Source organism: Pygocentrus nattereri, chromosome 11 (assembly GCF_015220715.1).
Source record: "Pygocentrus nattereri isolate fPygNat1 chromosome 11, fPygNat1.pri, whole genome shotgun sequence".
In the NCBI taxonomy this organism is placed as follows: Eukaryota; Metazoa; Chordata; class Actinopteri; order Characiformes; family Serrasalmidae; genus Pygocentrus; species Pygocentrus nattereri.
Window position 1 is genome coordinate 42,969,432 of NC_051221.1, and position 17,700 is coordinate 42,987,131.

A 17,700-nucleotide genomic window follows, 5' to 3' on the forward strand; every position below is an offset into this window, starting at 1 on the left:
GATACGAGGTTCTCTTCCGACAACAGCGATATGTGCCGTTGTATTGCTCTGTTGTCATTTCATTCTTCACAGTGCGAAGAGAACATGGGCTGGTGTATGTAAATAAGGGGGTTTTGGAAGTGGCCCATGTCAAACACAAATCCTGCATTTACAAAACAGCGAATGTGGGATTTGTATTTGAAGGAGGAGATAACAGTGTTTGAGGCTCACGCACTCTGTCGGTTCCATGTACTAAACTCTGCTTATTCAATGTAATTACAGTTTTCCATTCTATGGCACCTTTAAGAATCCAACTGATTAAGAATCCAACTGAGTGGTGGGACATACATTAACTCATTTATCGGTTTAATGTAAAATGCATAATTGTAGAGAAACTCACTGACTCTTTACCGTGGTGCTGATAGGAACTATGAGTCATGATGTCTACAGACTTCAATATAGGCATTTTATTTACCATCCTAAGTGACCAGTGAACTTACACGTGCCTTAGTTTTAAATGTAATGTTAAAGCCAAATCTGAGATCTGAAATCTAAACAAAATCTAACAAAGCTTTAGGCCAAAATCTTCCGGACATGAAACAGTATATTCCTAACCATGTTGTGTAATAACAGTTTGTGAGGGAGCTTTTGAAGGCTTCAGACGTCTGGTTCCTATCACCACCACTGTGAATCAGACCACTCTGAACGAATATTTATATCTCAGTGACTAAATCGTACAGAAAATGTGAGAAATCTGTGGAGTTCCCCTGATTCACTTACCTTAACTGAGCGCTTATGTAAGAGGAATAAGACCCTGCGGCCACACCGGCTCTTTGCAGATAAGAATGGGCACTGCTGCTTTACGTTTTGAAGCTCAGTCTGTCTCTTTCAGCAAATCACAGTCACTCACAAACACCTTCACGGAGACGCTGAGGAGCAACCCCACAGATGATGAGGCCAAAGCCGAGACCATCCGCAGCCTCCGCCAGTCCTTTGCCAGCCTCTTCTCCGACTAATCCACGCATGTGCACATGCAGCGATCAGCACTTTTGGAATGATGATGTTCTGATGGTCAGCGGATTCGGGGTGGAGTTTAAAGGAGAGGGAACTGACTGACCTTATGGCTGTGTACTGTAGGCTAATGTTTATGTCACTGTTAGGATTGTGGTTAGTTGTTTTTTAACCTATTTTTTAAACTGAACCCCCTTAACCAGCCCTTTGAAGTATCAGTCTGCAGACCCAGTAATCAAAGCCTGTGTTAGTGGATATAAACTTATTCCTCAGACAAACTTACTAGAACCATAATAATTAAAAACGTCCACATTCCTTTCTTTCCACTTAATTTTAGCCAAATTTCTGTAAAAATAGTATATGTATTAATCTCAAGTATAATTCAGACATATGTCTGTGAAGAGATATTAACACTACTGTAATGTTTATGACTGCACAGGATCAGAGATCTCTGCATAAATTACAGAGATGAGGGCATCTACTCTCTTCACATTGTTGTCACACCAGAAATACTTCACATGTAATAGCTTCCACTAGGCCTGTGCGATAGGGCAATGTAATGGGATATCATAACTGAGAATAACCCAATGACGCTCCTTAAAAGGCGATATTTACTGTGATTGGAAAATGACGGAGAACTAGACAGGACTAATTTACCTTAAAGCTTGCTATATAATATTAAATAATATGTACACGTGATGTTGAATTGACTATTCCTGTCAAAAAGTTGGGTTGTTGTATGGCCTTAAAAAGCTGTTACAGCAGAGTAAGTTCCACCCTGTTGCTGCACGAGTTTCCCGGAGGTCAATTCACTGTCTGAGAAAACTTTACAACATTTTTCATGTTGCTGTCTTTCACAAATAAAATACTACATTCTTTTCTTAGGGCATCTGTAGCTAAATACTACAGTGACTCAAGGACAATACCTCATTTTTGACCGGTAAAGTACGTGGACATGGCTTTGGAAATCATTAGCATGTAACTCACCATGAACGTACACCAGAAGGAGCTCATCAATGCTCGTTTGCAGTAATAACGACTATTAAAACAACAAGTGAAGTAGTTTTCAGACGTTGCTGGGTTATTCAATAGTGTACTATCTAACATGTGATGCTTATTAAAGCTTTTCATTAAAGCAGTTAATGCTTTAAAAAAAAAAAAGCATACGAAATAAAAATAGAACAGAAAGTAAATATAACCTGCAGCGCACCGTGTGTGTTGGTTGGTGGAGGGGAGTAGACACTGCCTAGGCTTGCTTTCCTCTGCTCACAAGTAGAAACGGTTACTAACATTATTTAATCTTTTCATATGAATCATCTACCTGGCAAGCTGTTGTTCGGTTATACTCCAGACCTTAATATTCGGCATCATACATTTGATGTAGGTCAACACGTCTTGGCCTGATTTGGACTGCAGAGAATAAAAGTAAATGCTTCTCTTTGTGCCTCCGTGCAAAATCCCTTTCCTCAGAAAATGATGGAATATTCATCATATTCACCATCACGTATTGATTGATATATTAACGTAAGCTATTTCTGTGATTCATTTAAACAGTAAAAAGGTTTTTTAAATTACTGACTTGCATAGGACTAAAATCAAAGCTTAATCAGTGCTAAAGAGGAATTCCACTAACAATTAAATTACCCGCCTCCTCATGTACAACAAATTGTTCACAGATGGTACTTTAGTGTATGCAGTGTGTTAAATGTTGCAAACAGCTCTAAACAAGCAGTCAAAAAGCTCTCCTTATTTGCAGTTTGTGGACAAAGCCATTATTTATGATTAATTATTGCAATTTATCATGCAGACTGGCTGATATAGTACGTATATCACGCAATATACCACAGTGGGAGTACGGGAATGCTTTTTTCCAAAACAGATCAGTCTTCCACTACAAATGAATCTTCCCTTTATAAATGAAGATGTACTTGACATTGTATTTATTGTAAATACTATTCTCTTGTTTTTTTGGGGCATTTTGTATGTTTAATTTTCTTTGCTGGGAATCTCCGACAGTGACGTGATATTCAAGGAAAGAATTCGGAAAGATTAATAACAAAACAAAAAATAATACTTCTAATATTTAATTAATTAAAGAAAAAAGTAAAAAGGTAATAGTCACCTAGGGGTCAAGCCTGGAAGCCATCAGTTCATTTACATACTAAATGTTTAAGCAGAATGAAGCAAAAGGATTATTGCTACCTGTGATTCTAGGTGTCATATTTGCCTTATTGTTTTGTTGAATTTTAGTATTGTGCAATATAAAAAACGTATTTGTGACCACGGCTTATGATTTTGCCTGCAATGAGTAGCTGAGTTTATTTCTAATTCCTAACTGAATGGACCAAATTCTGTGTTTGCAGGAATGCCTAATGTCAGTGTGCTCAGTCGGTTTCCTCTGTCACTTCCAGGCACATTATTAAGTGCGATGAAAAAGCCATAAAGTAGAAATGAGGAATGGTTTTGTGATTGGAGGTTTTCTTCTCATCGGTATCAGTCTGTTCATATTTATAAGCATTCAGCAACTTCAGACATGCATAGCTAAGTTTCCTTTCTTATATAGCTGATAACAGCATAATAGATATGTTGAGATGTACATAATGTGTAGAGTTTTGACAAGTTCATGGACGTCTCCCAGTAAACTGATGTAATAAGTAATGAACTCAACCTCTATTAAAGGAATAGTCCAACTCTTTTTAATCTAATCTCTATGCTACACATCTGTTGCATGCAGTTGATTAGCAGCTTAGACTGTATTTTCCCTGCGCTTAGAAAATCGAAGAAACTCAAAATACACTTACAAAAAGAAGCCCATAGGAAGAGGCTGCGTCACCTGCCCTCGGTCAACGTGGCCTAAATGTGTTAATCAGTCATGTACATGTGGCATATAGAAATTAGATTTAAAACCATGGGATTATTCCTTTATTTGAATTGAATAACCTGTTTATTTATTTGCAATTGTATGTAAAAGTTTGGGTATCCCTAGACAAGTGATAGAGTAATAAATAATAATAAAATAAATAAACACACACACAAAAAAAAACATTTTTTCTGCAAATGTTTATGCACATCAAATTAATATTTGTTCAAGTTTAAAAGGAAAAAATAAAATAGTAATTGTGGCTGCGCTCAGTTTACGTAAAAATTACTTAATGTAGTAACAAACAATTGAACTCTAGTTTAATTTTACTCAGAAAGACAATTTGATTGAAAGAATCCTTCATTCGAAGTTTATTTTTATGTAGAATCAGAGGAAATTTTTTGGTTAAATTGTTAAACTTTTAAAGTTTGGCTGCCAAATCAATGCAGATCTTTTTTGTGCGACAATACTGCACAGTAGAGCAGTGCACCACCACTCCTGTGTGAGCTGCATCTTCCTGCAGGTCCTTTGGTCCTTTTATCTGAGAGTTTTCTTGGACTTCCAGATCTTACATTAATTTCCACAGTTCCCCTTAACTGCCATTTCTGAATGACTTCAGGCAGTGGACACTGAGAGCTTTTCTCTAAGCCACTGGTTTAGAGGGGCCTATAATTGAGGCTTAGCACAAGGTTTGAAAAGTCAGATAATTTATTAATTTATTGGATTTGTCATCAGCTGACAGTTCCTAATGACAATGAATTACCAGTCCTAACGTGTCTGTTAAGTTCTGAGGATTTATACTTGGAAAGACGTCCATACGTGCCACAATTACTATTTCAAATGAATCAGATATAATGCACTTCACATCCAAAATCAACAAAATGCCATTTGGCCAAATTTTACATACAAGTGTATGAAATATACAACATAGCCTTTTATTTTACCGTCCAGGGTAATGAGCAGTGTTCTTTAATAAGTACGTATAACTGATATTTTTCCTTATCTGACATGTGAGTGTAGTCATTAGACAGGGAGATTAGGATTAAAACTGAGGGATAGCTGTCCATTATCACTTGACCTGCGGTCACTGGGCTACCTCACATCTCCTATCTCTCTGAATGCAAATAACTCTGTCGTTTACACACAGCGCAGTAAAAGCTAAGGCTGCATCCACAGCAGAACTATTTCTTTTTGCTTTCATTTTTATTGAAGTTCCCGAAAAGATACCTTGATTTTATTGATGTCAGACACACTGAATTTAGTTCTGTTACATATGATGCATAACTGAATTCATACAACGAATACAATACAACAAAATATGTGACATAGTTCGTTCACAGACATGAAGCAAAAACCAGCCGTTGCTGATCATGAAGCAGCTTCATTTGCAGCTTCATCTCAAGATGATTCCAGACTGATTATAGCCAAATGAGCCTGCAATGTACACACATTTACATACACGTCACATCATACAAACAAACAGCGAGATCACAGACAAGCATTAACGGCGATCATGTGTTTGTCATGTTGCAGTGAGTGTTTGCAGTGTTGTGGTTTTATATTCAGTAACTGTGGCATGATTAGGACTCTCTGGTGCCTCTGTAGTGTAGTTTACTAATATACATCAGTGTTTCTGTCTGAATGCTTTGTGTATAGTGTGCGTGACTACATGTGCTTTAATGTAACACATGCCCTTTTGTTACTGTTTCGGTTCTTTGTTTTGGTTAATGGAAATGCTATTAAAATGGACAGTGTTTAATATATGTGGGCTTTTGTTTTGCTTTCTTTATACATTATTTTAACAAAGAAATCCTTAAGAAAGAGGTGGTCAGACAGCTTGCACTGCAGTACAGACAAGATCAGTATAAGTGCAGTATCTTTTATTCTTACCTCTAAACTTACTGGCCACTTTATTAGAAACTCAAGCTTGCAAAAGAACTGTAGCTCATATTTTTGAATGTTAGCCCTGTGTCCTCGAGCCCTGAGGCCCCCAAAGGTTTTGGCAAAACATAATGTTGTGGTGGGCGAAAGAACAACAATACAACACCACAGTATGGATTAAAGAGGATAGGTGGGTTTGGTTAATAGATTTTGTTACTAGAGATAGTTTCAAATATGATATGAAAAGAAATATTGTTGCTGTTTGAAGAAGCATCATTTGAACACGGGTGTCCTTTACGTTGTGCAAACATCTTATAATGAATGGCCGAACAGAAATGCTCCATAATTACTTTTTGGACAGTCCAAAGACGATATAAAAAAATAAAGTCAGTTAATAATAGTTAAAAATGTTAATAATAGCAATGATACAAATAATATGTTTTTTTCTCTCTCATTGAATGAAGACAGGGAATTTTGTCGGCTACCCCGCTCCTTACTTAAGAACTGTCACGGTTGGCCCCTCCCAGTCCTGTCCTTGTGTTCATGTTTTGGTTTAGCCCCCTCGTTTCATGACTCCGCCCCTGATTGTCTCCACCTGTTTTCCACCTGTCCCTCGTTTTCCCTGTGTATTTAAGCCCTGTGTTTCCCCTCGTCTTTGTGCTGATCTTTCTGTAACATGGAGCGAGGAGGCGGACGCACGTGCTGAGATAAGCGAGGTTTATTAAGGGCAAATCCAAAATCAGGGTCATAACGGTCCAGGGTCATAGAGCCAACACGGATAGATCGGGGGGCAGACGTGACAAACCAGAATACAGCAGACCAAACACCACAACAGACCAAACACCACACCAGATAACACCAACAACAGAGACAAAGACCAGCACAAAGACCAGCAAACACAGGGCTTTGCAGCAGTAACAGCGTCTACTTTTCTGTGACAGATGTACACTAATTGTTGAACATTGCTGTGAGGAATTGATTGCATTCAGCCCCAAGACGATTAGTGAGGTCAGGTGCTGATGTTGGATGTTTAGTTCTGGATCACAAACTCCACTCCAACTCGTCACAAAGGTTTTGGATGGCATTCCACTGCTCCACAAGTCAGAGCCACATCTTGGCATTGACCACAGGCTCTTGTATGTATGTGCCCCAGAGTGTCCTGGTCTATTGGAAATGCTCTTCTGTGGAGATTAAACAAGATGTGTGTGAAACTGAACAAATGTGGCAACAATAGGTGACCTTGACGAAGCTAAATCCACTAGTGTTTTCATTCACTTTTGACGTTCAGCATATGAGAAAGGAATTCCTGCGAAAGTAATGCAGGAAAAGCTTGAAGGTCATGATGTAATAGTGCTAGAGGAGAAGGCTGAGCTTGAAATTCCTCTGCTCTGTCTACTATTTATGAATATCTTCACTGTCCTCTGACATCATTTTAGCCTTCTAGGTTATTCATCTACCAGACGCCTGTCTACTTTTTAGCCTGCCTCATACCTCTGAAGGCATGACTACTGTGTGGAGTGAGGTGTGAACTCAAAAACTTACAAACGAACCACACCAAATGTTTTGCTTATCACCTTTTCCTTGTCGTTCATTCATACATTTGGATATAGACATGACTTAGGACAGACACACAAATCTTCTGTCCTGATGACATCAAAAAAGAAAGTCCTTAATCAGTGAGATAAGAGGGTATGGACACTAGAGGGCAGCATCTTCCCAGCAAACAAACTGCAAAGCTGGCCAGTCAGATGGGGAAATTCGGGGAGTATTTCACAAAGCAGGATTTCTCATTTTAGCCAGATAACTTAAGCCCAAAGTCAACCCTGTCCAATAGTAAAAGTGCTGAGGGAAATTCTTATTGTGCAATCCTCATCTCTGACCATACCACTGGCTAACTGCGAAGTCCTGCTGTAACAATAACAAGAGTATAAAAGAATACCAGGAAATGTATGTCCAACACTTCGGATTGCTTAGCCTTGGTGCTGTCAACATTTTAGAGATAATACATGGAATATCAGCACCCTTTTGTCTTTACAGGAACAGCTGAATGAAATGTCAGCGCCTTTCTTATGGATTCTGTATCTGAATTATTGCTGAAAATACGTCAGCTAAACTAGACTTAAATATCCAAAAAAAAGGTCCATACTCTGTTCATCTGACAGTTTTTTATAGCTGAAGCTTAAAGGTTCATAATTCATTCACTGACACACATAATGTGTTACATGGGCTACATACAGCCCTACTTTATATACATGGTCTCGCTCCTGAGTACCTGCAAGACCTTATTTCCCATTACGAGCCATCACGACTACTCAGATCCCAGAGCGCTCGCTTATTAATAGTTCCTAGAATTCCTAAGGCTGCAGCTGGGGGAAGAGCTTTTTCTTATAAAGCCCCCAAACTCTGGAATGATCTTCCAGAAACTGTTCGGGACTCAGACACAGTCTCAGTCTTTAAGACTAGGCTGAAAACTCACTGTTCAGTTTAGCTTTTGGTAGCTAATGTTCCCCCTAGATAAAGGCAGCAGATCCAGGGGTCCATGGACACAGGGAATTATAGTAAACTGAGACGCTGGTGCTCGTGGGCTGGAGGTTAGGGAATCAGCCTCATGAGCGGAAAGTCGCCGGTTCGATCCCCAGAGCCGACAGCACATGACTGAGGTGTCCTTGAGCAAGACACCTGACCCCCAACTTCTCTAAGGGCGCTGTGGATTGGGCTGCCCACCGCTCCGGGCAAGTGTGCTCACTGCCCCCTAGTGTGTGTGTGCTCACTAGTGTGTATGTGGTGTTTCACTTCACGGACGGGTTAAATGCAGAGGTGAAATTTCCCCGTTGTGGGATTAATAAGGGTCTATTAATTAATTCCCTCTCCCTGCCTTTTTTCCGAGTATACAACCGCCCACATGTCTGGCCAGACACTGATGGGCGACTGGCTGTCGAGCCCTCCTGCTGCCCACTTCAGACCAGCTGCCCACACAGCAGCTACCTCCACCTGCCTTGGACGAGCTGCCCACCCTACACTGATGTTCTCATAGACTCCCAGCTATTCCTACTACTAATACTACTGCTATTAATATTAGTAGTATAATAACTCTGTAGGTAGTCTGACCAGAGGAGGACAGGTCCCCCCTTGTGAGCCTGGTTCCTCCCAAGGTTTCTTCCTCAGCTCTGAGGGAGGTTCTCCTTGCCACTGTCGCCCCCTGGCTTGCTCACCTGGGGGTTTTACATTCATGTTAAAACTCTGTCTTTACTGGAATTCTGTGAAGCTGCTTTGTGACATCATCCTTTTTAAAAAGCGCTACAAATAAATTTGATTTGATTTGATTCATGGACGATTTATGTGAAAGAAATCAAACATATTTGAATTGCAGCTGATAACGCAGTTCATCATCTTGACTTGTAATGATCAGCAGATTCACCAGCTGACAAATCCCCTCTCTTAAAAAGGCTCAAATAGCTGGGCCTTCACACTCAGCCACGTCTGATGTTAATTTGTAGAGCATAGAAAGAATGAGTCTTTGAAATCATAACATGGTTTGAGGGTTTGTGGACAGCGCTTATAATAATTTACTAATTTGTTTGTTTATTAAATATCAAATATGCATAGGATGTTTCCTGTCCCACAGCCTATATGTAGAACAGTGTGTATTGCTGATCGCTTGATTTGAAAGTAGTTCTACTTCAAGTTGCCAGGTTAAACACAGCATGACAATGCTGAAATATGAGGTAAGACAACCTGTAAACAACTAAATATATAAATAATAAATAAAATAAATAGAATTTACAAATTACAATGTGTATTTAAGTACTTTATAAGATATATTTCTGAATAAACTACATTTGAAAGCAAAAGAATTGGGAATAAATGATTGCTGGGCAATATCAGGAACATCAGTTTAAAAGTCAGTATCCGTATGGGATAAAAATGCTCCAGCTGACGTCGGGAAAACTCAGTATGATGTTCATACAGGCTGTTAAAACAGACAATGCATGCAGCTCAAAAGAGGGATGGACTGGGATGACAAGTCCACCACAATCAGCCAATCCAAAATCATCTTTCTGTTTATATTTACTGGTCACCTTATTTGGTTTCGGTATTAAATATTACTCTGTAATGCCAGAGTACATGACTGGGAATTTGTCTTGATTTCATGATAATTTTAGAATTTCTGCTGTCAGCTTCAGTGTTAGCTCCCCTGAAGGATCAGCCTCCATAACTCAAGCCTCCGTGTTGTTGCAGACTGAACTGCCCTGCATACTGGAATACGATAGCCTGTTAAATGTTATGATGCAATAATACTTGCCTGTCACATGTTCAATACCAACTCTCCCAATACCAGTTCATATTTCCAGTGAGGTTTTCAGTTCTACATTCATTCTTAAAGCCATGTAGAAAAACCACAGAATTAGCCATGTTTTGTATTTTAACCAGTGTGTGAACTTAAAAATGGATATATATTAATTATAATATACAGATCTGTATAATATTTAGGGTGACGTTTCTATCCGTCTAACTAGTCAGGCACCCAAACTGTAACCTAAGCCTTCATTTCAGACGTTAACATTACCAGCAGGGCCAATAGCAGTAAATGCCCCTGATTTGTGGGCTGTACTGATAACTGATGGTAGCAGCTGTGGTTACTTTAGAATGTTTTCTCCATCTCTCGTCACTTTAATCTTTGCTCCACTGCATTCAGTTGAATTTTGCCATTAAGAGGGGGTGTTGAGGATGCACCACAGAGCATCTCTCTCCTTTTCAGTCTCTCCCCCTCTTTCCCTCTGTCTGTGGAAATGGCAAACTGAGAATCCTCCTGGTAATCCCACCGGCCCGTCCATCCCTGCTCCAAGGTGAAGAAACATGAGCTAAATTCTGTGTGAGCGAACATGAAAATGGGCAGCACAATAGCAACTTTGACTCAGTGGAGCACATCAACTCCAGGCCTGGCCCACTGTTGGGCATCTTCAGTGATCACAGTGCTCACAGAAGGTGGGCTTAGTGTTGTAAAGGGGTCACCGCAGATGGTACAGGATCACTTTTCAAAGCATGTGCCAAAGCCAGGCTTCAAGAGCTTTATGAACTAGGATGCGAGACATTCTTGAGGTCTTCTGATGGGTCTGCATGTCCATAACAAGAACGTCACTGCCTGCAGAGTGCAGACGATACAGTTGCTTTTTATTGTACAGAAATGTACAGTTATTGTACAGAAATGCTGCCTACATGATATAAGGTTTGTGCATAGTGACTGAATATGCGATGAGGAAGTTAATCTGAAACATTGCCTGCAGTTATTAAATGGTATAACCTACTGGGTTGCATGTGCTTTTCCAATACAGCTGGAGAAATATTTAAATTTACTATTTAAATATCTTAAGTAGCATATACTGTTTAAATTATTTACTACATGGCTTTTTTAAGATCCCCTTCCAGTCTTTAGTCTTGTTTGTCTTCTTTGTAGGGGCTTGATAAGAGGGGATTAGACCGCCCCCTCAGGTCTCCAGTAATTCACACCTGGATGTGGACTTTTAACGAGAAGAGCAAATCCAGGTGAAGCACTTCTGTTTCACTGTCTTGTTGGAGCTGGATTAGTTTTCTCTGGGGAGATATTAAAATTTAAGTGCTTACTGAGAAGATCTTTGACTTCATTCCAGGTCCAGTCTCTAATATCTGACAGTAATAAGTGGAGTGAATGACCACCTTAACCTGGAGCTTCCTCAGTAATTGTGGTGCTGTTCCAGTTTCACCTCACACTAATTGAGTAACAAAAACCACTAACCTGTGTTAGATGATGCACCCACTTGTATACTAAGCACTAATTGTAAATGTTTTAGGGGGTATATTATCTAGTAAATCCAAAGTATATTAAAAAAATCTGACATTTATTGTTAGAACTGCTCGATTACTGAGTGTAGCATTGGACTTACGATGCAATGTGAAGCAGAAAACATGATGGACACTGAGTTGATTGCTGTGTAACTAGTATTACATACTAGTCTGAATAATAAAGAGGCACTCCTTAGCACAAACATTAAAAACGAAGTTATGAAAACCAGAAATAAACTAATAAATCGGTGGTATTATAATCAGTATAAATGCCATCACTCCCTGAAACTGTTTCTGCATACTTATCTGCTAAAATCATGCACCACTGGGATCAGTGCACTTTATATACACTACATGTTATAGTATCGACACCTCTTCCAAATACTGAATGCAACTACTTTAAGGTGGACCCATTCTTGCCAAAGCCTTTCAGTCTCCATGCCCAGTGCCATTGGTCGGCCAGAGGGGTATGAAGCCCCCCAGCCCCCAGCGTTGGGCTGTGGAGCAGTGAAACTTCTCTCTGGAGCGATGGCTCTCCATCCAATACATTTGGAATGAGCTGTTGTGGAGTTTGTGTCCCAGAACTAATCATCCAACATCAGTACCTGACCTAACTAATGCTTTTGTGGCTGAATGCAATCAAATCTTCACAGCAATGTTCCAACATATAGTGTAAAGCCTTCTTTGAAGAGTAGAGGTGGGACGAATTCACTTATAATCCTCTTTATTTCGAAAGGAACACTGGATGAGCAGGTGTCTACAAACTTTTGGACCTAGACAGTACCTTATAAAACTAGTGTTTAACGTACAATTGGGACACAGCATGCGTGTTGCTCCAATTACCTGTGGTAAATTGGGGATATTATACTTTTATTTTGAAAATATAGAGAACCAGAAAGCACATCAGCCAGTTTAATCCCTCAGATATTACATTACAGAACATTTTCTGACAAAACTAATCCAGTGTGAGCAGCGCCTAAGTCTTTGTGTTCTTTGGAGCACAGTTCAGAGCGCTGAGCGTTCCTCCTGAGAACTCTGCAGAGTTCTCTGTCAAAGGTTAGCCTCCTTCATTAGAGCAAGTGGTGAAGAAGCTGTACAGATGGCGGAGGCCCTCTTCACTTTCTGAGCTAAATGCATTTTGCCCCGTCCTCCTGCTGGGACGTGGACCTCAGGCAGGTTGGATTATTTATAACCCGTGCACGCTCTGACACTGCCACGGCTGCGCACGAGTGCAATCAGGTCATCAGCCAAGCAACAGAAGGCCATGTGGCAGATTTGCCAAAGGATGGAGGTGTAATTGAACTGTTCAGATATCAGATATTCATTCATTTATTACATTAAATATATTTATTACTGTAATTTTCACTCAAGATGTAATGACTTTTGTTTACATCTGAAACAACTTGTGAGTTTCGATTACATCACTATGCACCAGTGGGCTGGGAAAAATAATATTAACCTAAAATATCACATTTTACTTCCCTTACCTATCAATAAACACTCAACTCGCTCAGAGACACTGTATGATACTGTGATTTACTCCAAAACACACCACAGTACGGAAAGCAAGATCTTATTGCTGATCTGTGAGCTCGTTTCTCCTCCTCTGTACAGTCCACTTCTAATCTACACACTTAAAAATAAAGGTGTCAGAAACGTTTTTGGAGTGATGCTTTAGAGGAACATCTTTTGGTTCCCTAAAGAACCTTGGTTCTTTGAAGAAAACCTATTGACTCAAAATACATTGACAGTTGGCATACACTCTACATCAGCAGGTTGAAGCAAAGATGATGTTTTGTGCTCTAAATAACCTTTATGGTGTCTTTATACATAAACGCTTTACTGTTAATATGAGTCACCAGAATTATTCCTCATCGTTTTGGGACATTTCTTTTAATCCATTCATCATGAAATTTACATACAATGTAAAGGACAACAGGCAATTTCAAATGAACTGAAAAATGGCAAGGTTTGGTTCTGACAGCAGAAATATATACAGCGTATACAACCCATTTCCAAACATGTGGTGCAGAATTTACATAAAATTTAAATGCACTGAAATGCAAACCATATTTTTAAAGGAAAATACTACAAAGACAACAAATCAAATGTTGAAACTGATACATTTTATTGTTTTTTGAAAAATATGGGCCCGTTTTGAACCAGCACATTCCAAAAAAGTTGGGATGGGGCATCTTTACCACTGTGTTTGATCACCTCTTCTTTTAACCACACAACGTTTGGGAACTGAGGAGGAACTGAGGAGACTAATTACTGAGGATGTGAAAGTGAAATGTTTTCCCGTTCTTGCTTAACATAGGATTTCAGCTGCTCGACAGTTTGGGGTCTCCTTTGTGGTATTTTTAATTTTATAATGCGGGAAATGTTTTTAGTGGTGACCGGTCTGGGTGTATACACACACACAAACACACTATATATATATATATATATATATATATATATATATATATATATATATATATATATATATATATATATATAGGGGGATGCGGGATGGGGGATTTGAGTTCTAGCAGTTAAAGGAGAATTCCAGTGATTTTTTTTGAGACTAATATTCTTTCTACTCCAAGAAATTAAACATTTGGTTTTACATTCATTTTGCTCACTTTGTGGTTCATCTAAAACAAAACAGCTCCTGCTTCTGTAGAGATGCAGTGATTAATCTGAAACTAGGCGCTGAAATGAATCAGATTTAGCTGAATCTTAAGCTCAGTCAACCCTGAAATGTCTATTTAGAGCTTTTAAGGCAGCACAGTTTCCCACATTTGGACATTTCTGCACTTTTCTTATTCATATGCTCCTCAAGGTCTACATGCACGTCACTTGCAGCCTTGTTACGCTTGAAAAGACCCTTCTATTGCCTGTGTGTGTGGGTGTTGACTATATTGGTGTGTTTCCTCATTTGCAAATTCTGTTATCTGCGAACCTGTGGGTTTTTTTCTTGGTCACCGTAGAGAAAGAAGAGGAAGGAAAAAAGACTCAGCACCTCCTTAAGTTGAAAACAAGGAAAGGCCTTGGTCGCCATGGCAACTGCAATGCCTCAGCGAACGCAAAGCAAAAGATGAGGGCTAGAGATAGAGGGAGGAGAAGAGGAGGAAGTTGAGTGTGTGGGGTAAGGATACAAAGACCAAACGCTTGTAGTTGCTACTAAAGTGGATAGTGGGAAAGTCCAGCTCCATGTGGACTTCGGCCCCATAAACCGGTGAGCTAAACCGTCCATCATCACCATCCCAGACCTTTCAGTGTTTAATACATGAAAAAAAAGAAATACATATTAGAGATTAGATCGCTGACAGAAGGCACACTACTGATGCCATCAATCCGTGGCGCATACTGATGGGAGGTATTAAGTGTCCCCCAGTAGACTTGAATTGGTTTTCTCACATTTTCTCATTTACTAGTCATTATAGGACCACTGGGTTCCTGTAGTATGTCTTTAGATCCCATTAGGAAATCGTCAAATGCATTTGGAATCAGAACACCTGTTAAACCACTAAAATCCTTTACACTGTAAAATCAACCAATCAGGAAAACACGGAATACCATACTATTATACTACTGGCTATTGGACACCACCAGGAACCAATAGAAACTTTTAATGGTTTTCTGGAGAGAAAGACATCAGATTTTTCATAATTTGACACGTCTTTTCTGTTTCTTTGATTACCACTGCTACAGAAAGGCTAACTCCCCCAGCTTCTATGTTATCAGCAGTGCTATGCTTGCATTTGCCTTCACTAAGTTTAAAAGCAGCTTTTGGCATTTTCAGCAGAGACCGGATTAGTTTAGTAGGTTGTCAGTTACTCTAGTAATTTTTAGAGCAATTAAATAAAGATTTTCCATGGATACACACACAAGAAATGTCTTGCTACAACATTGTTGCAGAAAAATATGGCACAGCTTGGCATGTTTGGGAAATTCTCCATAGACAGTTTATTTTACAAGCCAGAAAGAGAGGGCCAGTATGACAGCCAAGTGGATTAACAGCACTGCGTCCAGATTAATGCCTTTAGTGATGTAGATGCCTAAAGTAGTTAGTTTCAGGGCTGGTGTCGTTTTTTGTCTTTTACTGTCAGTGAATTATTTGGGGAAATTATCAGTGTTAAACGTAACCATGTGGGTGTGACACTTCACATTAGGTTGTCCAAATGTCCATCACCTCCAGTTAGGTCACTGATAACCTACTGTTTGAACAGAAACAGCAGGGGGGGGGGGGGGTAATCTGACCACTTTCCTTTCCTATAATGAGCTTACTCATATAGATCCACTCAGTCATGCCTTAAATGTTAATATCTCAAATAAATACAAATTACAGACCTTCTCAGAAAATCTTGGGTTTGCTACTATAAGGTAACACAAAGACGCAGAAACACCGATGATAAATTAGGCTAGTTACTATCCAAGCCTCAACCGATGGTTAAAGCAGGGGGGCAGGTGCTCACACGGCCTGGACATGTTATCTGCACCAGAAACTGGAAACACATTCCATATGAATCTTTGGGAATTGTGATAACGTATATCTTGACAGAACATCTCAGCAGGGAACTCTAGTTTGCTGAACACTCTAATTTTAACTCATATTTTTTTTCTTGTTTCTGTGTTGACAGTCCTGTAGCAGCTTCTTATATGGGCTTCATGTTCATTTGGTACCAGATCAATCAGTAAAACATGAAGGCTTCATGAAAGGCAACAGATCCAGGCTTGTTTTCCGTAGATCTCGACCTAACTGTGTTTCCAAGTGATGTCACATGTTTAAGATTTCTCACTACATCAGCTCCCCAGTGAAGCTGGCATGAGTCATCACGTCCAAACCGCCTCTCATTCATGCAGAAAATGTTAGTGAATGTGGAAAACACAACTAAGGCTTTTGCCCAAAACCCCCTTTAATCTTTCTCCTCTCTGGTTTTTCCACATGAGGAGAAAGTAAAGAATGATGGCCTGCCACGTACGTTAAATGAAATGCGTGTTCTTTACACTGTAGACAGCGTCATCGCAAATAAGCCTCAACTGTTTCGTGGTGTTGTCATGCCTTATTGTGCTTTGTCTCCATTCCTTTGATTTGGCTTATTCAGTGACAGAAAGTTACAATGTAATAGGCTCTAGAATGTGTTCATGTTTTGTGTGTGTGTGTGTGTGTGTGTGTGTGTGTGTGTGTGTGTGTGAGAGAGAGATAGAGAGATCCTTCTACTATCATTTAGTTTGGAATCACTTTTGCTATTTTACTGTAACATTGTTGTTTTACAGTAACATCGTATGCAGTGCAGATACTCTAAACTACACAATATAGGATTTTTAGATGTCATGTTCAATGTGCTGAAATGAATAATTTACAGGATTTTTTGTCGTCATCTGCCTCAAGATGTGATTTTCTCTATTGTTTACCGTTATAAAAACTAGGACTGGCGTAGTAGAATACTTTCATACATTTATCTGCCATCAAACTGGTTTTATATTATTTACAACATTGATTTAAAAATTTTGAACACTAATGTATGTAAATGAACCCGAATTCATATGAAGTGTGTGTGTGTGTGTGTGTGTGTGTGTGTGTGTGTGGGTGGGTGGGAAGGCTTGTACATGTTCTTATTATTTAAACCGTATGCAGTATTGTGCAAAAGTCAGAGTCCACCCTTCATTTCTTTCATTTCCAGTCAAAACGGGCATTAAGGTTTTCATTTTTAAGTGATAGGAATAAAAAATCGAGTATATATATTTTAACAGAAGGCTCAGCAGCAAAGCTTACTTGTTTCTCAGTATTTAGTGTGTTCACACTTTGTCTTTATGACTTTCAGTTTTTCAAAGGGATATTTTTCACATCTCCAAAGTTCAGTCTTTAAAGTTCAGAAGTTGGCCGCATCTTCTGCTTCTCACAATGCAAGTAATCCCAAACACATTCAGTGATGCTGAGGTCTGGACTCTGGACTGGTCAGTGTGTTGTCCTGAGAGCAGCAGCAGCTTCTGTGATTGATGCATAATTTCTCTTTTCTCAGTATCAGCTTCTTCACAGCTACACATCCTTTCAGAGCCAGGCAGTTAAGTTGTCTTCTCACAGTGGGAGGATTTTTTCAAATCTGAATAAACAGTAGAGCTTGATTTTCTCCTCTCTCTCAAAGGTGAAGGTACCGTTC

At 39.4% G+C, this 17,700-nt stretch overlaps 1 protein-coding gene across 1 annotated transcript in view; it reads left to right on the top strand.

Annotated features, from left to right (window-relative positions):
* syn3 (synapsin III) overlaps positions 1-5,613 on the top strand; it is a 163,790-nt gene extending 158,177 nt beyond the window's left edge. Inside the window, exon 14 of the mRNA XM_037542375.1 lies at positions 872-5,613. Coding sequence (XP_037398272.1) covers positions 872-995 — 124 coding nt within the window. The 3' untranslated portion in view covers positions 996-5,613. The remainder of the gene's footprint in view (positions 1-871) is intronic.
* Positions 5,614-17,700: the final 12,087 nt, after the last annotated feature.